At 41.3% G+C, this 25,031-nt stretch overlaps 1 protein-coding gene across 1 annotated transcript in view; it reads right to left on the bottom strand.

The window, feature by feature from the left end:
- Positions 1-25,031, bottom strand: part of WNT2 (Wnt family member 2) — a gene marked incomplete at its 5' end in the record, with an annotated part of 37,255 nt that overhangs the window by 7,395 nt on the left and 4,829 nt on the right. The window contains 2 exons of the mRNA XM_084230068.1: positions 7,416-7,680; positions 22,286-22,563. Coding sequence (XP_084086194.1) covers positions 7,416-7,680; positions 22,286-22,563 — 543 coding nt within the window. The remainder of the gene's footprint in view (positions 1-7,415; positions 7,681-22,285; positions 22,564-25,031) is intronic.

A 25,031-nucleotide genomic window follows, 5' to 3' on the forward strand; every position in this document is an offset into this window, starting at 1 on the left:
CTGTGACACAGAGCTCTTTTCCTAGGAATGTGGAATGTGTATGACTTAAGATTTATTATACAAACACAAAATAGGTTTCCTGGGAAGAGTTTAAACAAAGTAAGTGAACACATGATTCTGAAGTCCTTTAACACCCTCCTTTCATTTGCAACATATTAATGAGGCAATTGGATTTTTTTCTATTTCCAAAAATCTTATAATTTTTAAGTTCAAAGAATTCAAAATGAGAAAATGAAAATTCTTTGTTTTTTTCTGACTTTTTAAAAAAACAACATTTTTCAATTTTCACAAATCCGATGGCCACTGTCAGTTGATTCAAATGACAGCATATTTCGGTGTTTCCTAAAAGTATAGTAATTCTAACAGATCTATATACTGAAAGGCAACACTGACTTACAGACCATGGGTATAACATAAAATAGCATTGGATGTAAAACATTTTTCTTACATTAACAATAAAATCAGATGAACTATCCACTGATAGGAGTAAAGGAAAAAGGCCTCCCAAAGACTAAAAGAAATGAGAATTCAGTAGTGGTTAAAAGCAATAGATACAGTCTGTCGCTGTACTTATTCGAGACCTTTTATTTCACCCAAGGAAATGGGCAGCCAGGAACACCTTAAACTCTGTAAATACCCCATTAACACACTTAAGTATGAAGAAAATTTCCATTTAACACTTAACTTAAGCTTATATGGGAATTTTCATAGGGGGTGTGTTATCAACTAGTCAGCAATGACTACAGAAGTGCTAAGTAATTACCTGTCAAAGAAACCAAGTTATCTTTAAGTTAAGACAAAATGCCCGTATAACTTGCCATTCAGTCCAGTTGAACCCACGTTTATATACTAGGTGGTGGGGATCCAGTGGTGAGCGTGGCATCAGAGCCACTGGGATGGAGAGGAAACAAATTATTTAAACAAATTTACTGAAACCTGCGGCACATCCTATTGGTGAAAAACAAGACTTTGAGATGAAGAGGCAGAGATCCTTGATACATTTCAAGGGGACCTGGTGACAGACCAGATGTGGAAATAAGGTGGCAGAGTGACATATGTCTTGTGGGATTAGGGTTTGACCAATGGAGTGGATGGCAGTGCCATATCTGGAGAAGCGGAAACTAGAAGAAGACAGATTTCAGGAGTGGGGTGGATCAGGAATTCAGCTTTGAGTTCTTGAAAAGACTGGATAGAAGTGTGGAAAATCCCAGCGTAGCTATTAATTAAGCAACAAGTTGAACGCAAGATGCAGAGAGAGGACACAGATGAGTAGAGAGAACCCTAAAATCCACAGCAACAGAGGACAAGGCCACTACCCAGGAAGAAAGTGCAGGGAGAGAATAAGTTTGGAGGAGAGGAAGAGAAACTAGCAGCTGAAACTGAGAAAGGCAGCCACTGGGACAGGAGGAAAGTCAGGAGAATGTGGCATCACCAAGGTTAAGGAAATAGAGTTTTTCTGGAAGGAGGGAGATGCTAGTTATAATACATACCACAAAGAGTTTGGAAAGAAGGTCCACTGGATGGGAATTAATATTAGTTTTATAACATAATCAGTAATTGCTCTGAAAAGGTGACTTATAAGCCTCACCAATACATTTTTCGTATTATCTGTTCTGATGTGTCTGCATACTTTTCAGATTTCAATTCATGAATTTCTGTAATAAGTGTCATAGCTGACAGGGTTGGATAACTTAATCTTTACGTTTTCAAAATGACAAATAGAAGATAAGACTGTGTAATAGAGTAATGAAGTGACAACTGAAACCTAAGAAACACCATTTGACTGCCTGAACTGGAGAATCCCCAGCACCTAGCTGTGTGCCAGTGCTGCCAACCGCTGGCTTCTCCACAAGAACCAGAACATCTATGAAACCACAAGGGCAAGCACCAACACCATCTTCTCATCGTTGTATTCCTGAGGCTTATCAGTGTCTGGAATACAGAAGAGTCTCAATAAATATTTGTTCCATGAAGAAATGAGGGACCTAAGATGTGCTGGTAGGAACTGCACATTTAGTACCAAAAATAAGACTCACCCAATTGCTACTGGCTGACATGTGGTTCCGTTGTTTTAAATTAGGCCATGATCACAGCATTCAAAGGTTCTGTAAACTAGGCCATGCCACAGGGCACGTCTAGAACATCGATCTCTGTAAACTGTGGTGTGATTATGTTCCCATGGGTTCTTAGCTGTTTTCCAAACATGATTTGTGTGGGAAAAAACCTGTGCTATCTGAATGCTTACACCAGACACAGCCTGGAGCTGTCAGCCAGGTATCAGGCCTTTCAGCAGTCAATAGGTTAAATAACTGTTGAACTTCATTTGTGTTTTGAACTTGACTGGAGAAAAAAAGGTGTAGGGTGGCTTGTTTCCTGCAGTTGGAGAGAAGACCTCGGAGTGACCTCTGGCCCAGGTCAGGGTTTTTGCACCATAACCAGTGAAAGTGGCCTGTGATTAGGTGCAGACGCTTCTCTGGAGAGGACAGCAGCATTCCTTAGTTAGAGATGCACCTATCTCTAAGTTAAGGACTTCTTTGATTTACAGATGCCTGGGGCAATCACCAGAGTAGATAACCACAGAATCACCAGAATACCCATCCCAGAAAGCCCTGCTTCCAAAATGGCCTGCCAAATGTCACCTGCACAACAGCACATGACTGTACTACTCGGAGCTGCAAGAGGGAGTATTTATAGTTGAACCTCAGAGCACTCACTTTCACCACTGAAGAGTAGGGGAAATATTTTTTCTTGTTATTGTGGCATAAGAAAATTCCTTAATCTTTTGATTATCATTTCTTAGGAACAAGTAAAGACACTGTTGAAAAGGGGCCTGCCAGTGATCGGAAATAAATGGGGATGCTTGAATTTGTCCATTGCAGCACCCCCATTTGCGGACACCTCATCCCATTACGTTCCTCTCCTCATGCTGCCATGGGTCTCCCCTTGCCCTTTTCTGTTACTTTTTACCCCCAGATTTCAAGAAGTGGGATAATGAGAAAAGTAGATATTTATTTTGAATTTCATTTACTTTGTTTGCCAATTACAGGGCAGAAAATCTTTTGAGAACCTCCATTTCCTTCTTATAAATGGTAACTGTGGTGAAGATTTGGAGAAAATACATATCAGGCACAGGGCCTGATTTGCAATAGGGACTCCCCAAATGCTCTATCACCCTCCCCGACCTGGGATCTGGGCTAGTTCTCACACAGGAATTCTCCAGTGTTCCCTGACCCACCCTTACAATTCTCACCCAAACTCTCTAGTCCTGGCATCATTATCAGGACTCTGCTGAAGGGATGACTTGATAATCTCCATCAAGCTGATCCCAGTGAAAGCTTTTGGGTAGAAATGATTTTAATGTGCTTCTAGTAAATTGGGCCCCTAAAAAAGCAAGCCTAAATGTGAAAGGACACCCTCTTACACTGGGAAAGTCAGGGTGGGAGCTATTTTTTTAGGTGACATTTATCAAGAGCTCATCAAATACAGAAGCTTTTTTCATTTGTAAGAGGTCAGACATCCAAGAAAAGGATGTCTCTCTGGATTTCTTCTTATCAAATATATAATTATGGAAGATCAAGAATGATGGACTATCTAAACCACTGATATTTTAATCTTTGAGGGACTGAAGTTTAAAACACATACAGAATCTTGGGAATAGGTCTCTGAAGAGGGCCTCACTTTGGCAAACAGTGGATCAGGCCTGTAGGCTTTATCCATTCCCCAAACCAAACTGACGAAACAAGCCGGCTCTCCGCAGAGTTAATTTGAACAGGTGTTGAGCAGGAAGAATAAAGTCCGCAGATCCAAATGGCTACTGCTTGACAATATTCCACCTGCTCATTGCCACTGCCTTCCCAGCGTTGGCTGGTAGAAGGTGCCCAATAGGTTGACTACCGAATGCAAATGACATGGAAAAAGTGACCACAACAAAGCAGAGCAGGTGGTATGAGAGGTAACCTAGGAAAACATTAATGTCAATTTTAATAGTGAAAATGAAAAATGTATATTTATGTTGATTTAAATTTACTGCAAACTTCTGATTTATCTTAGAGCCTGGATACCTGTCATTGTAACCTGTTTTGAACATAGGGGAGCTTCATGTCCAGAAAACAGAGTCTTCCAAACATAGCACGATTTGAGGGAAAGGAATAATCCCTATGGATGTGCTCACACAGTGATGAGCCATTGTAAAGTTTATTTGCTTTGACAGGAGGTCAGCAGGGACCCCATGCCTTCTTTCTGTGAGGACGGGACAGAGCCACTGTGAGTTAGGTGCAGGAGTCTTCCCTCCTTGCAGGCCTCAGATCCTGTCATCCCTCTCTGCCTCCACGAACAGAAGTTACTAGCCACTCCAGGATAATTCTAAAGCATGCCCTTCCACGACTAATAGGACTGACTTGCTAGAGTGCATACTACAGAAGTTTCTAGTAGAAAACGGCCAGGATAAAGGCTTGTCCTTAGAAGGTCACAGATGACACAGACCAGGGAAAATGTGTAACTCGTACATGTGACTATTTGTGATTCCAAATGCAAACAATGACAACATGACTGTCAACATCTGAGCTTTTGCTTACATAATATCAAATGCCCTGAGTCTCACATTCACTAAAATGATCATCTGATGGTTAACAGAATTAAGAAGAAATATTGTAAAGTTTGGCATTTTTGTATGCTCAGCTACAAAGGCCATTAAGTATAATTCAGATAATTTATGAATACTCTAGGAATCTTAGTGGTAATCTGATCTAATACACTGGAACTGACTACATAAAAAAGTAAATAATAAGGTGCCTTCCCATCAATCAACACCAACCAAGGGCCAAATTCACATCTTTTTAAATCAGATAAGCTAAAATGAGTCTCAGATGGAACAGAAATAAGAGAGCCAATAAATTATAGAGCTCCCCCCACCCCTGAAAGTTCATGGCCCATCTGGAGGTAGAGTAAAATCGCTGAAAGGATAGACTGGGGTTCAAGTCCCTGTCCTACCTCTTACCAAATGAGAGTCCTTGGGCACAATCTATAACCTGTGTCAGAATCTCAGCTTCCTTTCCTATAAAATGGGGTAATAACACCGCCACTTTATCGACTCCCTGTGGAGAGAGAGAACACAGACCAAGCCCTCATGTGTGGCAGGTACTGCAGATATGTGTTTGCTTTGTTAGGATCAAGGAATAGAAGAAGCAAAGTGAGAAAGGATAACCGAGTATCCTGAAGATGCCTCAGGGATTAGACTCAGAATCTTTTCTGTGGGGAAGGAAAAGTAAGGTCTTTAATTCACCGAATATTCACAAGGCAGTTAAATGTTCATCAAACACAACTGTTTGCTTTACTGTGCAAACTGCTTCAATCCGAAACGCCAGAAAAGATGTCTTGGGAAGCAGGTCCTCCTGCACTACATATATGTGCCCTGGGAGCTAGGGAGGGTCAGGGTCAAGAGCACCGATCATGGGTCAGACAGCCGGACATTGGTCCCCTCAAGACCACTGAGAGCTTTAGCGAGTCGTTCACTTTTCTCAACCACACAATTGGGATGAGAATATCCAGGGCTGCTTATCTGACTTCAAAATATATAAGATGCGATTTGGTTTTTGGTTGGTGTTGATCCACCAGAAGCTACCTTCTCTCTTTCTCTTTTTTTTTTAAGAAACCACTTCCGGACATCCCCAGTGGGGTGGTGCGGCGGGTTGAACACAGCACTGTGAAGCTGTCTGCAGCCTCTGCAGCACCAGTTCGATACCCGGCCGGCCAGGGAGATTCCCACATGGCACAGCAGACCTCTCCTGCCGCGCCCACTGCTCCCCTCAGCAGTGCTTTTGGTCTGTCTACCTGTTCTGCTCCCTGCTCTGCCTCTGGTGAGTCCTCTCACACTCCTGTGCCTCTGGCCTGTACTCCAGCTGTTGTATAAATAAAAAATAGATCTTTAAAAAAAAAAAAAGAAAAGAAACCACTTCCAATGCATTGATAGCACAGGGTAGCCCAAAGGATTAAGGTAAAACCAGTTAGGCAATGATCTTAGCCCAGTGCCTGGCACACAGGAGTGAGTATGTAGTTTCTGAAAATCATCCTGATATCATCATCCCCTTTCTCGACCAAGGAGCCTGAGATTAAACAGAATGAATGGCAGAGAGGGAGCTAGACCTCTGAGACAGTCCTCTATCAAAGCATAGGTTTCATGGTGATTCGGCCAAAACTTTGGTCTGACAGGTAGGATGACTTGTTAGAGGTCCCGAAGCACGTCAGGAATGCAGCAGCATCTGGCCCGTTTGCTCAGCAGTTGTTAATCCACACACTGCATGTGCAAACCTGCTCACTGCACAGAACTAGCTCATCAAACCATGAAGGAAATCCAACCACCGGGAGACTAAGGAGAGATTCTGGACTTCTTGTGATTCTCCTTGGTCATCGTGCCTCTTGGTCAAGTTAATGTTGGGAGCTGACTGTCATCTGCACAGTCCTATTGGTTCCTTTACAATTATTCGGGAAGAAAACACAAACTCAAAACTTAAATGCAAGGATTTCCCTCCCGGTAATGAATTCCTTTGCTTTCTACTAAATTTGAGAAGTTGGTTTAAGCCAAAGTTGGCTGTGAGCTCGCCATCACCTACCTACTGAGACTTCAACTCATTCGTAATCTACATCAGAGTCTTTGCAAAGACTGTGCTCGGCCTGGAGTCCAGTGTCGACCAAAGGGGAGCGAGAGAGAACAACATGTGTACAAAGCCAGACAGGAGGGAACAGCTGTGTCGAGGTTGATGGAGCTGCTCCCTGGGTGAGTTCAAGACAGAGCAGCTGCTGTCTGCAAGGGAAGAGGGCAGCCTTCATAATGGAGGTGGCTCTTACAGCCCTCATCCATTGCCCTCCAATGGCCATGCCAGTGGGGATGAATTCTTGCTTTCTAGTATTAGGCAACGTCTGAGCATACCTGAAAGAGCAAGGGAGTGTGAAGCATGGCAGATTTCATAACAGGCTAATCTGAAAGCCCCAGGACCCTCTTCCATCATTGCAGAGGTAGGATTAGTAGGGAGGGGAGACCCAGAGCACAGCTGTCCTCTGCTCAGCTTCAGCACCACAGGAAAGATGCACATTAGTCCACAATGTGTAGTAGTGGTTGAGCGTTTTGCCTGAGTTAAAGGATTTTGCTTAACTGCAAATTTTGACTTTTTGCCACCTATATTCTTGTTGGCTTCTCTTTTGTCCAGAATCTACACGTTATCAACCCCTTTCTCCAGTGGTTTAGGAAAGTTCTCTGTGCCCTCTAAGTACGAATTAAATATGAATTTAAATATGAGCCATGGTCTTGAAGGCAGCAGGCTGCACTTACAGAGCAGGCAGATGAAAACACAGCATCGTTTTAATTATGGTGTTGATCATTGAAAGAATTAGGTGCCAGGAATTAAGTGTTTTGAGCTTACCTGCATCTCGGTCCCTGATACAGTAGTCTGGAGAATTCTCAAAATACACAAGGTCATTTTTTGTAGGTTTCTTAAACCTCTTGTTAGCCACAGTGAAGCCAGTGCCATCCTGGTTCATGACGACCTGGATGGCCCCGTTGTACTTCCTCCAGAGATAATCGCCTGTTTTTCTGAAGTCGGCCATGGCCAGCCAGCACGTCCTCAGAGTGCAGGAGCCGCTCACGCCGTGACACTTGCACTCTTGTTTCAAGAACCGCTTCACAGCCTGCCAGGGGAGATGGACAAATTCAGCGGAGGCAGAACAGGCGCTGCCCATGAGCTGCACCTTCCCTCCCCTTCCCTCTGAGCAAGAACCAAGAAATGGTTCTGATAATGCAGGATCCTGGGGACCGGGAGGTGTCCGAAGTCACTTGCTGCCCTACCAGTCACACCACGGTGACTACAGCAGGCCGGGCAGTAGGAGAGAGTCGGGGGCAGCACCTGGCTTTGGACCCCATTTAACGACTGGCATCACAAAATTTTACTAGGGCCTAGGGCCGATTTGAAGAGTGAGGGAATGAGTTAGCCTATTTTCCAGATAAATATGGCTTTACTGTATTAAAAATGTTTATCATTCCTCAAATTAGATTAAAAAGTAATCACCAGGGCCTCCCCTGGTGGTGCAGCAGTTGAGCGCTGGGCTGTGAGGCTGCCCGCAGCCTCTGCAGTGCCAGTTCGATCCCCAGCCGCTGGCGAGGGTCCCACAAAAAAAAAAAAAAAAAAAAAAGTAATCACCAAAACTGCATCTTTCAACGAACACCAGTGACAGTGCTGGTTATCATTCTGTGGGCTGCTTGCCGTAGCCTGGGCATTGTGCTGATCTGTCACACTCTCGAGCTCTATGACTTCAATCCTCACAACCACCCTGTGGGACTGTAGTGTTCTGCAGATGATTGAGGGGCAAGACTCAGAGAGGTTAAAGCGCTTGCCCAAAGTCACACAGGCGGGAGCACTGGAGACTCAGTTGGTGACCCTGCAGATGACATTACACTTGGGAGATTGTCCCTGGACTCTGGATGAGCTATTCAGTTGCAATGACAGGGCTGAGCTTGCTCTGTTCCTCGCTAGAGGGCAAGTAAAGGGAAGTGGGACAAACCCATCTCGCCCCGTTCTCAGCATGAAGACCCCTCTTCTGTGGGCTGAGTCTGTAGATAGGGGTGTTCTCCCATGGGTCCTGCCCCTGCCCAGGGAGATTCCTGCTGTGGTCTCAGGATTAGCCAACAGATCTGCCCTCTACCAGCCCCAGGTGATTTCGGAAGACTTATTCCACGCAGCTCATTTCTCTGTCACTCACCTACATGAAGAGTTACTAGAGCTCGTGAGTCTCACAACCTCCCTTTCCATTTCCCAGATGTGGAGAGTAAAGACTGGCGAGAGGAAGGATCCTGGGCCAGGATGCGGAATGGTCAGAACTGAACCTGGACTCTGAAGTCCTTCCAACTCATGGGCTATGCAAGCAAATGTATTTCTTCACAATAATTTTTAAGAGCTTTTTCCTGACTAAAAACCTGTGTTTCCCTTTTCAACTTGATTTACTATTTTAATAATTATCATTTTCCCTTTCCTCAACAGCACTAACTTTATGTTCAAATCCGTTTTCCAAATTAGTACATCAAAAGAGAGATTTTCGTTTTTAATCAAGAGAGATCTTGACTGACGATTTGGGGCTGCTCCCATTGATGCCCAAAGCAGGGTGACACATAGCAGGACACCAGGGGAGACCAGCCCCAGGGTTCTCACTACTCCATTTTTGAACTTTGACTTGGTCACAGAGCAGAGAGGAGAGAACCCCCTGCAAAAGGCCCCCTCCCTTGCATCTCCAAGACAATGGGGTGGCTGAGGTTAGGGGAGCAGGGCTGTGGGCACAGGCAGAGACAACCTCCAAGGGGGTACTCTGAACAAAATTCTTAGGGTCAAACATCCACAGAACTAGCTCTAAGGATTTGGAGCTTGCAGTTTGCATGCTGCTATGTCTACTCCCTGAGGTCCTGCCGTAATTGGGATGTGGGTGAGCGGGTGGCTCCGGTCCACAGCCCAGGTGGAGCTCCCTGCAGCACCGCCTCACCCTTCCCCTCTCACCCAACCATAGCCATGCCAATATCTAGGCCACCTCTCTCCTGGGGTCTTCCCCCAGGCACTTGGCCTTGATGCTTGACTCCCTTCTTGCCTCCTCCATAGACTCAGTTTTTGACCAAGGCTATCATAGAACCGAGTGTGCAGAAATGGCCTATATTCCAGAAATCAGTCCTAATTTCTTCACATGGTTGAAAATGTCTCAAAAGCATTCTAGAGTTATAGAAGCCAAAACATCATGGAGTCTGAGGACTGTGAATTCACTCACACCTTTCCCAGGTGAGGCCTCAGGACCCAGCTATTTCCTGCTTGCCCCTTTGGATGGAATGAATGTCCTCTTACTTTTGAAATCCACCCACTTTGGCCTCGGAGGGCAAGGACAGAGAAGAGAGCAGGGGAAACATTATTGGCTTGGTCCTTCAGGTCACAGGGATCTGGGATCCTTATAGGGTTTCAGAATAAACTTCCTTTCTGGACTCTGCTCTTCCATGTGCCTGCCACCCCCATAACTTTATATTTAGGCATCTGGTATGAGTCTCATGGGGTGACCTGGAAGGTAAGCTTCTGCCATAGACACAACCCTAGGAGGGCCATGGTAGCTCCTGCAGTCTGCCCCAAGGGGGTGCCCCCATACAGGTGTTTTTCTCTCAAGAGTTCAATACAGCCACACAAAACTCATCCAGGCTAGGACCTTGGGAATTGATTATGAATGCTCATGTATCAAACTTTATTCCTTTTAGAGCTAGGTAATTTACTCATAAGTCATACTCCTGGCTTCAGAAATGGCCTGAAATATCACCACCCTCCCTTAATAATGCTAAGTGCCCAAGTTGCAAATGTCAAAATCGGTATTTTTACTTGATTCCTTGAATATTTCCATATTCATTTTAAATTAGATCTCAAAAATACACCTTATGAAGCCCTACAAACACACATGCATGGAGTGGCACACACCGTGGACCAGCATCGGCACCCACTGTTAAAAGGCCATCGCCAAGGCCCAAGTCCTGCCTACACTCATTGACATGTCAGGCAGCCACGTGCTTTGTACGTGGCAGGCCTCTCTTTGACCCAGAGCACCCTAAATCAATAATAGTAATGTCATTGTTCTGCCTCTGATTTTTTTTTTTTCCTGCAGAAGGCATATGATGATTCAATTTGGACGAATAGGTCATGAAGAGTAATCTGTCAGGAATTTTTAAGAAAGATTTCTTCACTCATTAAAAGAGACACATGAGGAGAAACTTCTCTTCTCTGGATACAGTTTTCTGAAGTAGCTCCTTGGGACATGAGGCAGCCAATGCCGGACAAGCAACAAGCTGTAGACGGCAGCCTTGAAAATAGGATGAGCTGGGTTCTAGAGGATGTTGTTGAAATGCTTGAATGAACCCACCATCGCCCTGCCCTATCTTCAGACGGCTTTGACCCAAGATAGTAAGTTTTCCTTGGTATTCAGTATCCCTGGGGTCTATTGCTTATAACTAAAAGTGTTTCTACTGGCTCCATGGTCAGTTCTTAATCATGGATTAATCACAGGCTCTGACAGTGAACCTTGGGGAGAGGGAAACACTCTCTGGTACTGGGTTTGTTGCCATCTCCAGGCTTTATGTAACACACAGACAGACCAGCTGCTCAGGGCTCACCCACAGTTTGGAGCTACCTCCAGCTCTGCTACTGGTTTGCAGAGTTGAAATTCAAACCCTTAAGCGTGAAGAGGACCACACCCTGTTTAGTCAAAGAAGTAGAGAGGAGGGAATGGCAGCCTCGATGGCCTGATGGAGAAAGGGAACTTAAGAATAAGGGATGGGACTCAGAAACTCACAGGAGGACTCCTAACTTAGAAGAAATCAATATTCTGCTGGGGAGAAAAAGTGATGTTGCATCACTGTTCAAATGTTATCATAGTCAAATGTGCTAAGAACATCAGAGCAACAACCCCCGCTGACTGAGTGCTGCCCTCCGAGGCTCCATGCCACACACGATCTGATCTGACCTAATTATCCCAACCAGATGTGTTATTATTTCCGTTCTACAGTATGAAAACCCGGGGTCAGTGAGGAAAGTAAAATCCATAGTCTTCCAGCAGGGCAGAGACAGGACTAGGGGTCAGACGTGACTCGGACACGTCTCACTCCCAAATCTTTGCTCCTGCCAAAAAACTTTAACATCCTAATACAAATTGCATTGTGCTTTTTTCAAAATTTGTGTCATGCACACTATACTTTTCTTTATTTTTTTAATTAATCAAGACTTGATTGGATTAATATAAATCTATTATGGGGTGAGGGGGAAAAGAAGTGAAGAGAAAAATGGCAGTGGGTGGGGGATTACAATGCATCCTCCAAACAATTAGCAGCACAGATGTATGAAAAGGGCCACACAGAAGGAACAGAGTACTAACTAACAAAAAGGCAAAAGGACAGTCAGCTCTACTGGTCATCAGAAGGACGTGAGCTGAAATAATGCAATATCATTTGCTCTAGCATATTAGCAAACAGGAAAAAGACTGATAATATTTGGTGTTGGTAAGAGTAGGGGGAGGAGATGTTTTTAACAAATTGCTGGTGGAAAAACAAATTGATACATCATTTAAATGAGCATTTTATTTTACAATATCTATCAATATTTTAATTGCATGTATTCTTTGACCTTGGTGATTCCACTCTGGAAATATTTACACAACTTTTGAAAGATATACACCCACATAGATGGTCATTGCAGCATAATTTGCAATAGCGAAATGGTAGGAAAAACCCAAATGACATCAATAGGAAAATGGTTAAGCAGATGATGATAATGTGCTTAATAATGGAATCAGACGTATGTAGTCTTTGGCTAAGGAGGCAGATCTGTCTTACAGGCATAAAAGGAAGCCAAGTGATAAAAGTAAGAGTAGATATGGTACAATCCACTCTTCACCCGTCTGCACATAGGTGCATCTACAGAGGTGGGAGGGAAAGAACGTTCTTTTACAATCTGGATGGAGTCTGGGGGGTTGCGTGGTCTGGAAGGAGGGAAAAAGGAAAGAGGCAGCGCTTATTTTAAGACTGCCTGCTTCTGTCTTTCCTTTCCTTTTTCATAATAAACCTGCCCTTTAGGATATTAAATAGAAAAAAAAAACATATCGGGAAGAGTCAAACGACATAGCAAAATAGCAGGAATTAGGGAGGATCCCCTGGCACCGAGAGACAGCAGAGCAGTTGTTTTCATTCCTGGAATTTGAAAGTCACCGGTGGCTTCTCCTGGTCTAGAAACAGGGCCCCCTCCCCAGACTGAATAGGGCAGAACCCAGCTGTGGATAAGCCCCACCCCGCCCCGAGGCGGCCTCCACTCCCAGGTGCTCCCAACTAGCTATCAGGGTTGAGAATCTCGTCCAAACCCAGGAACACCGCAAGGAAGAAAGAAGCCATGGCACCAAGGCAAGGCGCAAGGGAGGCCTTCTGAGGGCCCGAGCCTGAGAGAAATGGTGAGAAATTCCTGTGGGCACTGTATATTCTTCTAGGAACAGGTTTATCTGCTTACTGAATTAGGGTTGTCTAATTCAATGGGAGAAAAACTTGCCACAAGCAACAGCTTGTGCTACTCCTGCTTTGAAGAGAATGCAAGATGGGGGCAACCAGAGGCGTAAATTCCAAGCTTTTAGAGGAACAAACTGCTGCTGAGGGTCCTGCCCAAGGGGAGGCACTCACATCCTCAGTCCCTGGAGGCCCTGGATGGGGGTTCAGTGTGCTTCCCGCAGGCCACCATGGAGTGACTGCAGACCTTTCATTTGCCCGGTTAAGGGGGTGAGCCACGTGAAGGAGCTGGGGACATCACAGGTGGTCTGGGGCTTTATGTGTTTATTTTTCATCATTACTTTCAAAGTTGTAAGTTAAAGAAATATGTGCACATAATTAGAAAACATTAAGTAGTCTAGAGAATATCAGGGTAAAAAGCAAAAAGCGATAACCCTCTGTACCCTTCTCTCTTGTGGTTCCCCTCCTACTCTGCACAGCACCCCCTCCCCCCAGCCCTTAGAGGTGGGCACCTTTAATGATCCCAGCTTGCAGCCCCTCTGACAGCTAGCTGACCGCCAGCGTTGTGAGAAAGAGAAAGTTATCCCTCCATCCTTAAGACACTTTATGGACATCTTGCCCCACATTTGCCATAATAACGAAACACATGAACAGCAGCAATGAGGTGACCAAATCCTCTGGAGCCATGCAATGTAAATGGGCACAACTGAATGGGGCAACTCAGCAAATCACTATTTACCTACCAATCAACAGCAGATATTTCCTATCGGTCTTCTTATTATTTCCTATGGGTCTTCTTATTGTGAAAGGTGAAAACTTAACTCAGCTCTTACTTCTCTCACTCTAACTCCTACTATGGTTGTATCAGGATTCTGTAACTTCGAAGAGCAACCTTACATCTTCTCTTGTTTGGAAAACCACACATGTTCTGTCTGATGATAGGAAGGTATTTGTAATACCACCTCCCTGTTCTCCTACTACCCAGTCTGTCAGCAGTGCCTGTCCTTTGATGGCTGTAGCCATGATAGTTTTAAAGTTCTGTTACTATAGCTGTCTCCCATAATATATCTAGATATTGATACTAAAAACAACATCAGTGTGATACTGTTAACTGTATAATCAGGGACTATGCCAGGTTGCATTTTGGAATCTCAGATCCAATATTGTGTAATGTCTGTGCCAAAGGATGCTCGTGAAGTTTGGTGTCTTCTCATTTTTTCTCGCTACCAAATTACAAACATTAATAGCTTAATGTTTTCTTCTATTCCCAAATTGATCCACCTATTCCATGTCTTCTTAAATCTCAGTGAGGGGAGGAAAGTTCCTCATCTGATGAAGTGTACTGCTGCTCTGCTCAACCTGTTACGTTGCGTGCGTATTGTTTTTATAATAGAGAGAAAGAAAACCAGAGAGAATCAGTTACAGTCACTTCTCTGTATCTCTGCAGTGTGATACTAAAAGCTTCTTCCAGAAACTTAGACATACTCCATGACACCATGGGTCCGGTTTTCTGTGTTCTCATTTCTAAAGGATCTGTGGTTCTACTTCTTTGATTTGTAACGTAGGCTGATGTTAAGATTCCATTTTTAACCTTTTCTTTTGCTCTTCACATTCTCATCTCTTTCCTGTTTTTTTTTTTTTTAATGTCACCAGGTTGCCCAGTACAATTCATCAACCCTTCTTTCTTCACCACTTGCTTAATCCCATCTAATGTTTACTCTGTGGCAGCCTAGCAATAAAGACCTGCTCATTGAATGTAACTTAAAAAAAATGATAAGCTTGAGTCCTAAAAACTGCCTCATAGAAACCTTTTTATAGCTCCATATATATTTCTCAATGATAATACAAAAAAAAAACTTCAATAGGCTCATAATTACATCAGTGCTAAAATCATGCTTGGCAGATTTCTTATGTGACCTTTAAATCTTTGATTTTGAACATTTTCAGCGTTTGGTCTATAGAGGCTTATTTTCTACTTTTAGAATTACGAGACATCTAAATATTATCATTCTATGCCACAACAGAGTCTGAATAGTTTCTTAGTAAGCTAGGGAAGAGGTAATACATGCATTGTGCAGGCTAGAACAATTCTATTTTATGTTTACCTGCCCCAGCTTACTGTTAAGCCATAAGAATAAGGCATCACACTCACTAGGATCTTACCAGATGTCACACCCTGCTAAGTCCTTTGTAGTCACTGTTTAACCCACACAAGCATATATAGTACATGTGCTGTTTTCATCCCCATTTTCAGAGGAGGATATTGAAACACCTAGAAGCTGAGATTAGCTGCCCTAATCTCACCAGCCGTGGGACTGAGGCAGCTGTACCCCAACCTGAACTATACCAAGGTAACACCTTCAGTCACTCTACCAGTGTTTCTCATACCAGTGTTTGCCAACCTGGGGGTTCATGTTCTCTGGGTTCAGTCAGTTCTACAAAAATTTTATGCTTAATGCCCAGATATTTAGTTATAATTACAAAAATTGTTTTTTGCCAGTTAAAGGCAAATTTCTCTCTAGGAGAATGAAATGTTGGTTTACGTTAGCTTTTCTGAACACTAGGCCCAAACGGTCAGGCTACCTTTTAAGACTTCTTTGCAGACCATGAGGATTTCTTTCTTTCTTTTTTTTTTTTTTTAAGATTTATTTATTTTTATATAAGAACTGGGGTACAGGCCAGAGGCGCAGGGGGAGGGGGTTGGGGGGTGGTGAGATGATTCACCAGAGACAGAGCGGGGAACAGAACAGGCAGATGGACTGAAGTACATTCCTGAGGGGAGCAGCGGGCAAGACAAGAGAGGTCTGCCCGCCATGTGGGTATCTCCTTGGCCAGCTGGGAATCGAACCTGCGCTGCAGAGGCTGCGGACAGCTTCACAGTGCTGCGCTCAACCTGCTGCGCCATGGGGAGGCCCAGGATTTCTTTCTTATAGGTTCCTGCATGTTCTTAAGTTTAGGGATCCTATGTCACACATGCTGACCTTCTCTGGTCAGGAAAACCTCCCTTCTACTGTGTGAAATGAATGCCAACTGAACAATTGGTTTCACCTTAGAAATCCTATGTAGAATTTATTTTAGGCCCTTACATGCTATGCTTTGACTGAATTATTTAAACTTGAGCATTAGAAGTGTTAGTGCTTCACTGTTTAATTGGGTGAATGCCACAAAGCAACTAATATATTTCTGGTCCTATATCAATTTTCCTGAGGGAAACACACATTAAAACATTTAATTTTTCAGATACTGGCTTAAAGCCAAGCACATTTATTAACAAGTCCTTTTGACAGTTTCACATCTCCAAGACAAAAGAGTTACTAAAAATAAAACGAGCATATCTTTCAAACACACAATGCTCTGGAACTAGGAAAACAAGGAATATTTATTAGCAAATGGTGCAGCTGATTTGCTGATGTATTAAATAAGACATTGTGATTTCTTAAGCACTGTCATTTTTTAAAAACTGTGGGTGGGCTTACTGGAAAATATAAGGTGTGGAATCTATATTTGTGGAACTCAAGAACATTACCTTTGACTAACCATATATATAATAATTCTTATTGACTAATGAGGGCAGTCTAGAAAATATTTTCTATGAATAATAGGACTTTACATAGGACTGTAACAATTTTGTTGAGTTATTCCCTGCCTTGGGACTTTAATTCTGGTTAGTTTTGGATTTATATACTCTGGAAAGATCTACAGTATTGTGCACATACTATTTTGGGGGTCCAACAAAACAAAGGTGAGCCTAGTGGACTAAATTTTCAAAATGTATTTAATTTTATGAATTTAAGGAGACCAATCAGAAAACAAATATTCCTATTTAGTGAAACTTATGCATCATTAAAGATGATTAACTTATCTGATAGATTTATATATATCAGATGAGTCAGTAGGCAACCAGGCTCTGTAATTCAGTTTCATCATTTTCTTTTCTTTTAATATTCATTCATTTTTGAGATTTCTTTTTAATTGCTCCCCAGTTCTCTTGGTTGACATCTATTTTTTTTTTTTACCTGTTATCTTAAGTGGCATTGCAAGATTTTATCTTGGAAGTCTTTACTAGGTTCTAGATTTACTTGCCTGTAGGCTGTGCTTACATCTAGTACAAATCCATTTCTGTTCTTTGGAGGTGTTTCCTGCAGGATTGAGAAGTTTCTGCTTTGTCCTAACACCCCTGTGCAGTGAGCTCAGTGGCAAGCCCACTCTACTCTGCAGCACTGACCTTGAATGGCATTGATGTGGGCTGAGAATGGAACTAAAAACTATGGGTCTCCACCCCCTCTGACCTTTTCCCATATGAAATACAGGTTGTCAAGTTAAGTTTGAATTTTCAGATAATTGCACCTAGCAATTTCTTTTTTAAATATTTCTGGACATCCTAACAGATCTTGGTCTTATTTGCAAAATGTGGACAGTAGCTGTCAGGTTTGCTTAAGATCTAGTATATATGTGTATGTGTTTTCTACTATAAGTCAATGCTGATAGGTAACCTGTGCAAGATCTTGTTCAAGTATTACAGCCAGTGTTCTTCACAGAACCACACCCTCTATGTTGTCTCAATAAAGAGGACACTGATAGATAAGAATACCAAATGAGAAATAATAACCCAGGATAATGTAAGCATTTTGTTGAAAGTATAAATATCAAAACAGTTGCCATACACTAATTTTTATTAATAAACATAAAAAAGCTTACTGTCTATATCAGCCCATATATATATGTTTGAAAATAAAATTCAGAGTGGTAAAATTTTCTCAGCTTTACTTGTATTTTAAGTTATTAATTCATATTATAGAAGATTTGAACTTTGATAAAATTGACCACTCTTTCAAAGTAGACTCTAGAGAATGAACAATGCATAGAAATTCAACTCAAGTTTTTAATTTCTTCCCAAACATTCAGTGCCTTCCTGTTGCTTCACAATGACATTTATCTCACTCAGCACAGCATTCACGGTTCTGCAGGTCTGGCTGAGTTTCGAATTTGCAGCCTCAGCTCCTATTAACTTTTTTTTTTTTCCCCCATATGGAAACTTTTATTTATTTATTTATTTATTTATTTATTTATTTATTTATTTTGGAGTTTTTTTTTTTTTAATAATAAATTTTATTTTTATATTCCCCATACAATTAGCTCTGGCCCTAGAGCCCTTGTCATTCCTCAACTTTATGATATTCTCTGCTCCAGTATCTTTGTCTCATAACCCCTCATTACTGGAAAGCATTTTCCCTGTCTCAGTCATAGCAAATCTTTATCCCCAGTTCAAATACCCAGTTCTTTTATGACATACCTTTCTCTCCTCAACTAATGGATCCTTTCGCTAATTTTTCTATTGTATTACTTAGTTGAGAGCTTGCCTTGCAATTGAGTTTCACTTGTCTGACTAAAATTTAATTTCTTGTAGTTAGGGGCTTGTCTTATTTCTTTCCACATCTGACATAGCACCCCAAAAGAGTGCTTGTCCCAGAGTAATTCCTTGAACCGCATTTAGTCCAACAGAACAAAGGAGTAAAGATATCAAACTTGCAGTCCTATTAGTTAAAATTTTGTGAATCCACCAAATAAGATTAAGTTGCTTCAGGCCAACAGTTAAGTTTTTGGCATTTAAAACAACTTTTCCCCTGTCGTTAAGAAAAATAATATACATCCATTTGAGAAAACTTGTGAAATAAAAGACACACAAAGGGAGAAGATCATCAGTAAACTATCTTCCAAGGGAAGCTGTCATTGTTTATATGTGTATATATAGATATAGAGAGATAGAGATATACATTTATAGATATGTGTTTGTGTATATATATTCTATTCTTAGAAATTCTCAACAGAGAAGCAAAGGTAAATAAGGACATGAGGGTGAACACAACTACGTTTAAACCCCCAGTTCCACCCTTCATGATTGTGTGACCTTGGGTTAGTCACTTTTTCCCTCTGAGACCCAGTTTCTCATCTGAAAATTCAGAATGCTAATATTGGTTTTTATTGCTGTATTGAATTCTGGAAGATGGAATTACAAAACATATGACAGTATCTGCCTGTTTTCTTTATTGGCATTTTAAACTATAACAAAGTCTATGGATGCACGGAACAATCAAATAGAATCCTAAGTAATAGTTCAAATTGGATGTGTGCCTAGCACTGTTACCTAAGTTACAGTTAACCTTCACTTCATTAAAGGGCGAGGAACTTTTATTGAGTACCTGCTATAAAAGTTTTTTTTTTTTATAGTTTTGTAGTTCTTGTCTTACTTTTGTGTTCCCATAGCACCAAAGAATGTTGTCTTACATACAAGAAAAACTGAGATTCAGTGAAGCCACAGGTATTGCAAGATTGAAACTAAGGTAAGTCTGATTTCAAATTCCATCTTCTGTTTTCACTATAGTATAAGATACCTTTTAAAGAATGTATTTTTATAGAATTCCTTTTATTCTCAGTAAGAGTATTTTCAGTGATAAAGATTAGTATCTGATTGGCTTCGTGGATTACTTTGATACAGATATTATTTTGATATGGAGATTATTTTGATGCAAAAGTTCAAAGAAGTTGTGATGATTCATCTAGACGAAAGAATAGACAATTTAGAAATCTTTTTCCAAGTTATGAAAAAGGCAAATGGCGGATGTCAACCTAGTACCTTTCACATATAGTTTACCTACACCTGTCTTAAAATGCAGTTTTCATAGCTTCTCTAGATCTAGAAAGAAGTGTTGAGAGAAGCTGTGGAATATGCTTCTTGACAGAATGTTTGTTTTGAACAAAGACGAATTTATCACTTTAGGACTTATTAGTCTTATTTGGGGGAAGAAAACTACACTCAATCAAGGATGATTTTCAAGTAAATATGAAGGAAAGCTGCAACACAAATTCTGTTGAAGCTGTGATTAAAATTAAATGATGTAACAGCACAGAATCTAAAATGATATTACAGTACAGAGACACATGAGGGTGCTCTATCCAGTTACTATCATAAATGAATTAAACTGTTCACATATTAAGGCAAAATTAAAACCCATTGTGAATGGTTGTGTTGAATTATATATTAATATTAAGCACTTACAGCATCAGTCAGAGTAATCTTGGAATACATGACTTTTGTTTCAAGTATAATATGTTGGCCCACTGATCCAATTTTAAAAGTAGAATATGTTCATATTGGATAATTTGGGAAATACTGAAAAACACAAAAAAGAAAATTAAAAAAGAACTGATGCTGCTGTCAGTGCTGGGAGATTGGAGTTTTCTAGAGCCAGGCCAGTTGGAAACTTAGCTCAGGAGGCCTGCCTTCAAACGCAAGCCCAGCCTGTTCTCATTTTGATTCCACAGACCTTCTGCTGGTACAAAGGGGGAGTAGAGACTGGGGTCTAATGACCGCAAGAAGAGAATTAGAGACGCATGTTTATCTCAATACATTTACTCTCATTAAAGTTCATATTCACTGACATCATGCATCTCCTTGAAAAAGTCTGCCCACCCACCATTAATTAAAGCCACATTTTAAAAAGTCAGTGTGTGCACTTTTATTCCAATCAAAAGTAGCCTCCTAAGTTTTGCAGAGTAGGCAGGAGAATATCTGAGGCTTGACAGCTGTTCACCTCTACATAGTGAGGAATCATGTGATTTACATTAAAAGTCATGTTTATTCAGGACCTACAGTATAATAGCTAAGTTCTATTGTCTTGAAGAGTTGAAACATTCACTATCTAATGACCTATTAAGCCAAATTAACATTTATTTTGATAAGTCAACGTTCTTTCGGTACAGTATATGACCATATGTCTTTATCTCAATAAATAGTCTGAGACATCTAAGATTCACCGCTTGAATAATTAAGCAGCACACTCCTTTCAAAGACACCACACTTTATAACTTATACATGCGGTATCAATGTCAAAACAAAGGTCAATGTAAATTGTTTTAATCCAAACCATTGCACAAACAGTAATTACCAATAGTTGTAGGATTGCACAACCACAGTCTATAGTCTTGGCAATAGTCACTGTAAGTTCATAAATTCATAAAAATAAGGAATGTTGATTTTTAAAGTTCAAGCAAGTTACTATTTGTAAACAGTTCAGGTCGCACTCATCTTATTCCGAGTGCTAAGCAAGAATTCTTTCCTTTCAACTTCTTTAAATGAAATTTGCTCTCTTCCTGAGCCTAGTAAAAGGGTTTTCATCCAAACAGATCTGCATTCTTTTTATTTTTCCTATTAAAAGACCCCCAGGGGAATCTTCAATTTTATGCTGATCTTTATATATTAATATCAAGCACATTTTTACTTGGTGCTTCTTGATTAAGCACAATTATGGTTATCTCTTCCATTAGTAATTAGATTATTCTAGAATGATTCTGAAAAAAATATTTGATTAGCCCAGCCAGTTTATGCTTTAAACAAAGCATAATGTACAGCATTCAGATTCTCCAGTTATTCTGGTCACACCACCCTGCAGAAAGGCATGTCTCGATGGATCTGAACACTGGACTAGAAACTGTTTAATATCGGGCGATAGCAGCCCTGGAAGAGAAGTTAAGACCTGAGTTCCAGTCCTGACTTTTCCACGGACTCTCTGGGTGTTCTTGAGCACATGAGCACCTGTTTTCTCATCTAACAAATGGGGAGTAGAGAGTTATGACTGGCCGGATCCCCACAGACCAGGAGGATTGCCAGGACTAGAGAACAAGGGGCCAGTGTCCCTATTTGGGATCATGTCTTCCCCAGATCCACTTACCCCACCTTGTGGTTTCTGGAACTGGATGAGTTTTTATGAGGGAGAGTGGGACTAATTCTGAAAAGACCTTGCCTTAATCTAGAAGAAGCTGACAAGCCATGCCTGTGAGTTGCTTTCACGATGAGTTTGAGAGAAGATGCTCAAGAGACTTGACATCCCTTAGATACAAGCATTCAATGTGCCATTGGTGTGGGATGAAGCACTATTCTAGGCCCCAGACAGACCTTCTGTCTAGATGATACAGTGTCCAGAGGGACTACAAACACTTGGCTCTACCTGCCAAAAGCAATGGGTGGACTCCTTCAACTCAGCTGTGGGAAGGAAGGTGGAATGCGGGTGGGGATATTTTAGCCCAGTTGGTGGTATTCTTTAGAACAAACAGCTCTGGGTTGGCAGACAGTGGGAAGTTGTGAGTAGATCGCATTTTATCTGCTCTAGGAGTTTAAGATAAGCTTGGCTTAAGTGCTCTATAACGCCATGCAGTCTACGAAACGAGCCCCCTTGCAGTCCATACCTTCCTGCCGGCTCTGTTGTTGTGGAGATTCATCAGGGCCCTGGCATCCTTTCCTTTCCTTTCCTTGGCATCCACAAATGCTCGGGCAAACTTGATCCCATAGTCAATGTTATCACTGCAGCCACCCCAATCGAAAGTGCCCTTGCTGTCCTTGGCGGTGCCCTTCTTCTTTGGATCACAGGAACAGGATTTTAATTCTCCTTGGCTACAGGCCCTGGTGATGGCAAATACAACTCCAGCTGAGGAGATGGCGTAAACAAAGGCAGATTCCCGACTACCTGAAACAAAAATGCTTTTCTTAAAAAATGGTCTGGAATTGCTAGTTCTGAATAACTGCAAGCGATGGCTGTGAAGGCCTGCTCTGCCTCCCCAGTGCTTCACCCCGGGACACAAAGGTTCTGGTATTCTTGAAGGGTTGTCTTCTAGAGCCAAGGTGCTTTCCTGAATATGAATCATGTCCATCTAAAACAAGCTTTTGTCAGCAGGACAAGTGTATGACAACGGTCTTCGAGGTAAATCGTATAATAGAAAAGGCAGCAAAAACCTGCCCTGGCCTCCTTCACCTTAGTCTCACCCACGTACTCACCTAGAATTGCTCTCACCTAGAATCCTACATGCCCAAGAAGAGAGGAGACTAACATCAGTGGTCCTCAGTGTCTTCATTTGTGATCTACAGTCAGAATCACAATAGCATCATTTCACAACATACTTTGGTGTTCAGCAATCTTTGGGAAACCAAAAAACCCCAAAGCTTCCAAGCCTCCAGGCAACACCAAGGATGTGTGTATCCATTTGAATGTTTGAGAGTGAAATACTGCATTCAAAGGCATCTAGGGGCTGAGGTGAGAAAGAACTCAGGTGGTGAGCAGCCTGCGCATAAACACCGCTGTGCTTTGGCATGGCATCAGCTTTCACAAGTAAGTGAGAGACTGTTGAAGGCAGCCTGCAATATCCTTGAGTTACATACAACGTCTAACTATTAAGGTGAATTCACTTTCTTCTGGAACACCTGCACTAATCACTGGTATTGGGTAAAAGACAGTGAAAAGTTTTTCTTTGGTTTTTCTGGAAGGAAACAAATTTACCGCCTATAATTAGACTTGGGTAAGAACCCTTTGGGGTGCTTGCCTAGAATTGTTCTTTATTAGAGCACAGGCTACTTTCACTTACAGGCTGAAAGGTACATATTTCAGGGCAATAACTACATTAAATTATTTTAATAATCTGTAGTAACTCATAACACAGTGTTGTGGTATAGTGACAGATATAAGGCTCTGTAGGGTCCGTGTGCACCTCATTTTTCAAGTGGAGCTGTATTTCATTGTTATTAGCATGCCTTTTTATTATTGGTTGCTGCAGCAAAAATATTAACAATCAAAGTAGAAGCTGAACAACCTAATGCCAATGCAAAGCAGAAAATAGCCATTTGCGATTCAGTATGTCAAGACGAGTGTGACTTTTTGAACCACACAGCTGGGAGAACAAACCACCTTTTCGTCTGGAAGCCCTGCTTGTTTCCGTTTGTCATTCAGTGCTAAAATTTACTATACATCCCTTGCAATATTTCCTCTGCTAGTCTCATTATTAAAAATCAGGAAAACATATCTACACCATATTAAATGGCACTTACCTCAGCCTTCAAAAAATATCTCCCCCAAACCTCGAACCATCAAAAAAGGAATCAATCATGCTTGCAGTTAGGTAAAATCAATTATATGAATATTTGCCACAGGTAGCAGGTAGCACTCTCCAGAGAGAAATGTGATGGCCTTGGGCCTGTTGTAAAGAGCCCCAGATTATAAGGATCAGAGTTTTCTAAACAGAATTGAGACATTTTATAGATGAAGGTAACTAATGGATGTGCGTGTGAAATAATCTCAGGTAGCGGCTTTTGGATAAGTAAAACTTTTATGATGCTACTTTGCAGTTGAGGAAAATACCTTGTATAGAGTTTTACCATTGATCAGCTAAAGCCTGGCTTTGGATTTGGTATCCAGTGCCTGATTGAGAGATATGATGTAGAGGAAAACTCTGGAATGTGTATGTATTTAGCACTAGTTTATTTTTTTAAGGAAAAAGAAATTTTGTGAGGTGGTCTTTTAGGACAAAGGTATAGAAGATATGGATGATAGAATGTCAATGAGTGGACAGTATTTTGAAAGCAGTAGAGGAAGAGCTTGTCTAGGTTCAGAATTCATCCTGCAAACAATTAACATTGACTTTGATTGAATGAAGAAAAATGCTTAATATCTACATTTCAGAGAAAAATTCCAAAACAAAAATATACCTTTCTAAATATTTGTCATTCATTATTCAAGCACTTTACTAAATAGTTGTTTATTTAAATTAAAAATGTAGCATATTGAATGACTTTATATTTTACCTCCAGATGTTTTGGTATTGTGTAGATAGAGACTTAAGATGTTTTCAGTTAAGCATCTTAGATGAATCACTAAACTGCTATGTGTGAAATAGTAGCACATTTCAAGTGTTGGCTTTGTAACAAAACAAATTTTGATCTTGGGCCTCTTCTTAGAAAAACTGATTCCTTTTAAAGTCATCACAAAATGAAACAAAATCCTAATCTAAATGGTGATGTTTATACTTTCTGATGTGTTACTATTAAAGTTTCTAATTTTTGGATTGAGATAAGTCAAGAAATGTCTACTAAGTTCACAGGCATAGTTTTTGTTTGGTGTGGGGGACTGTTGCCTAAGAGGGTAAAAACTAGAGGCGAGGATTCTAG

This window comes from Talpa europaea, assembly GCF_964194135.1.
Source record: "Talpa europaea genome assembly, chromosome: 3".
In the NCBI taxonomy this organism is placed as follows: Eukaryota; Metazoa; Chordata; class Mammalia; order Eulipotyphla; family Talpidae; genus Talpa; species Talpa europaea.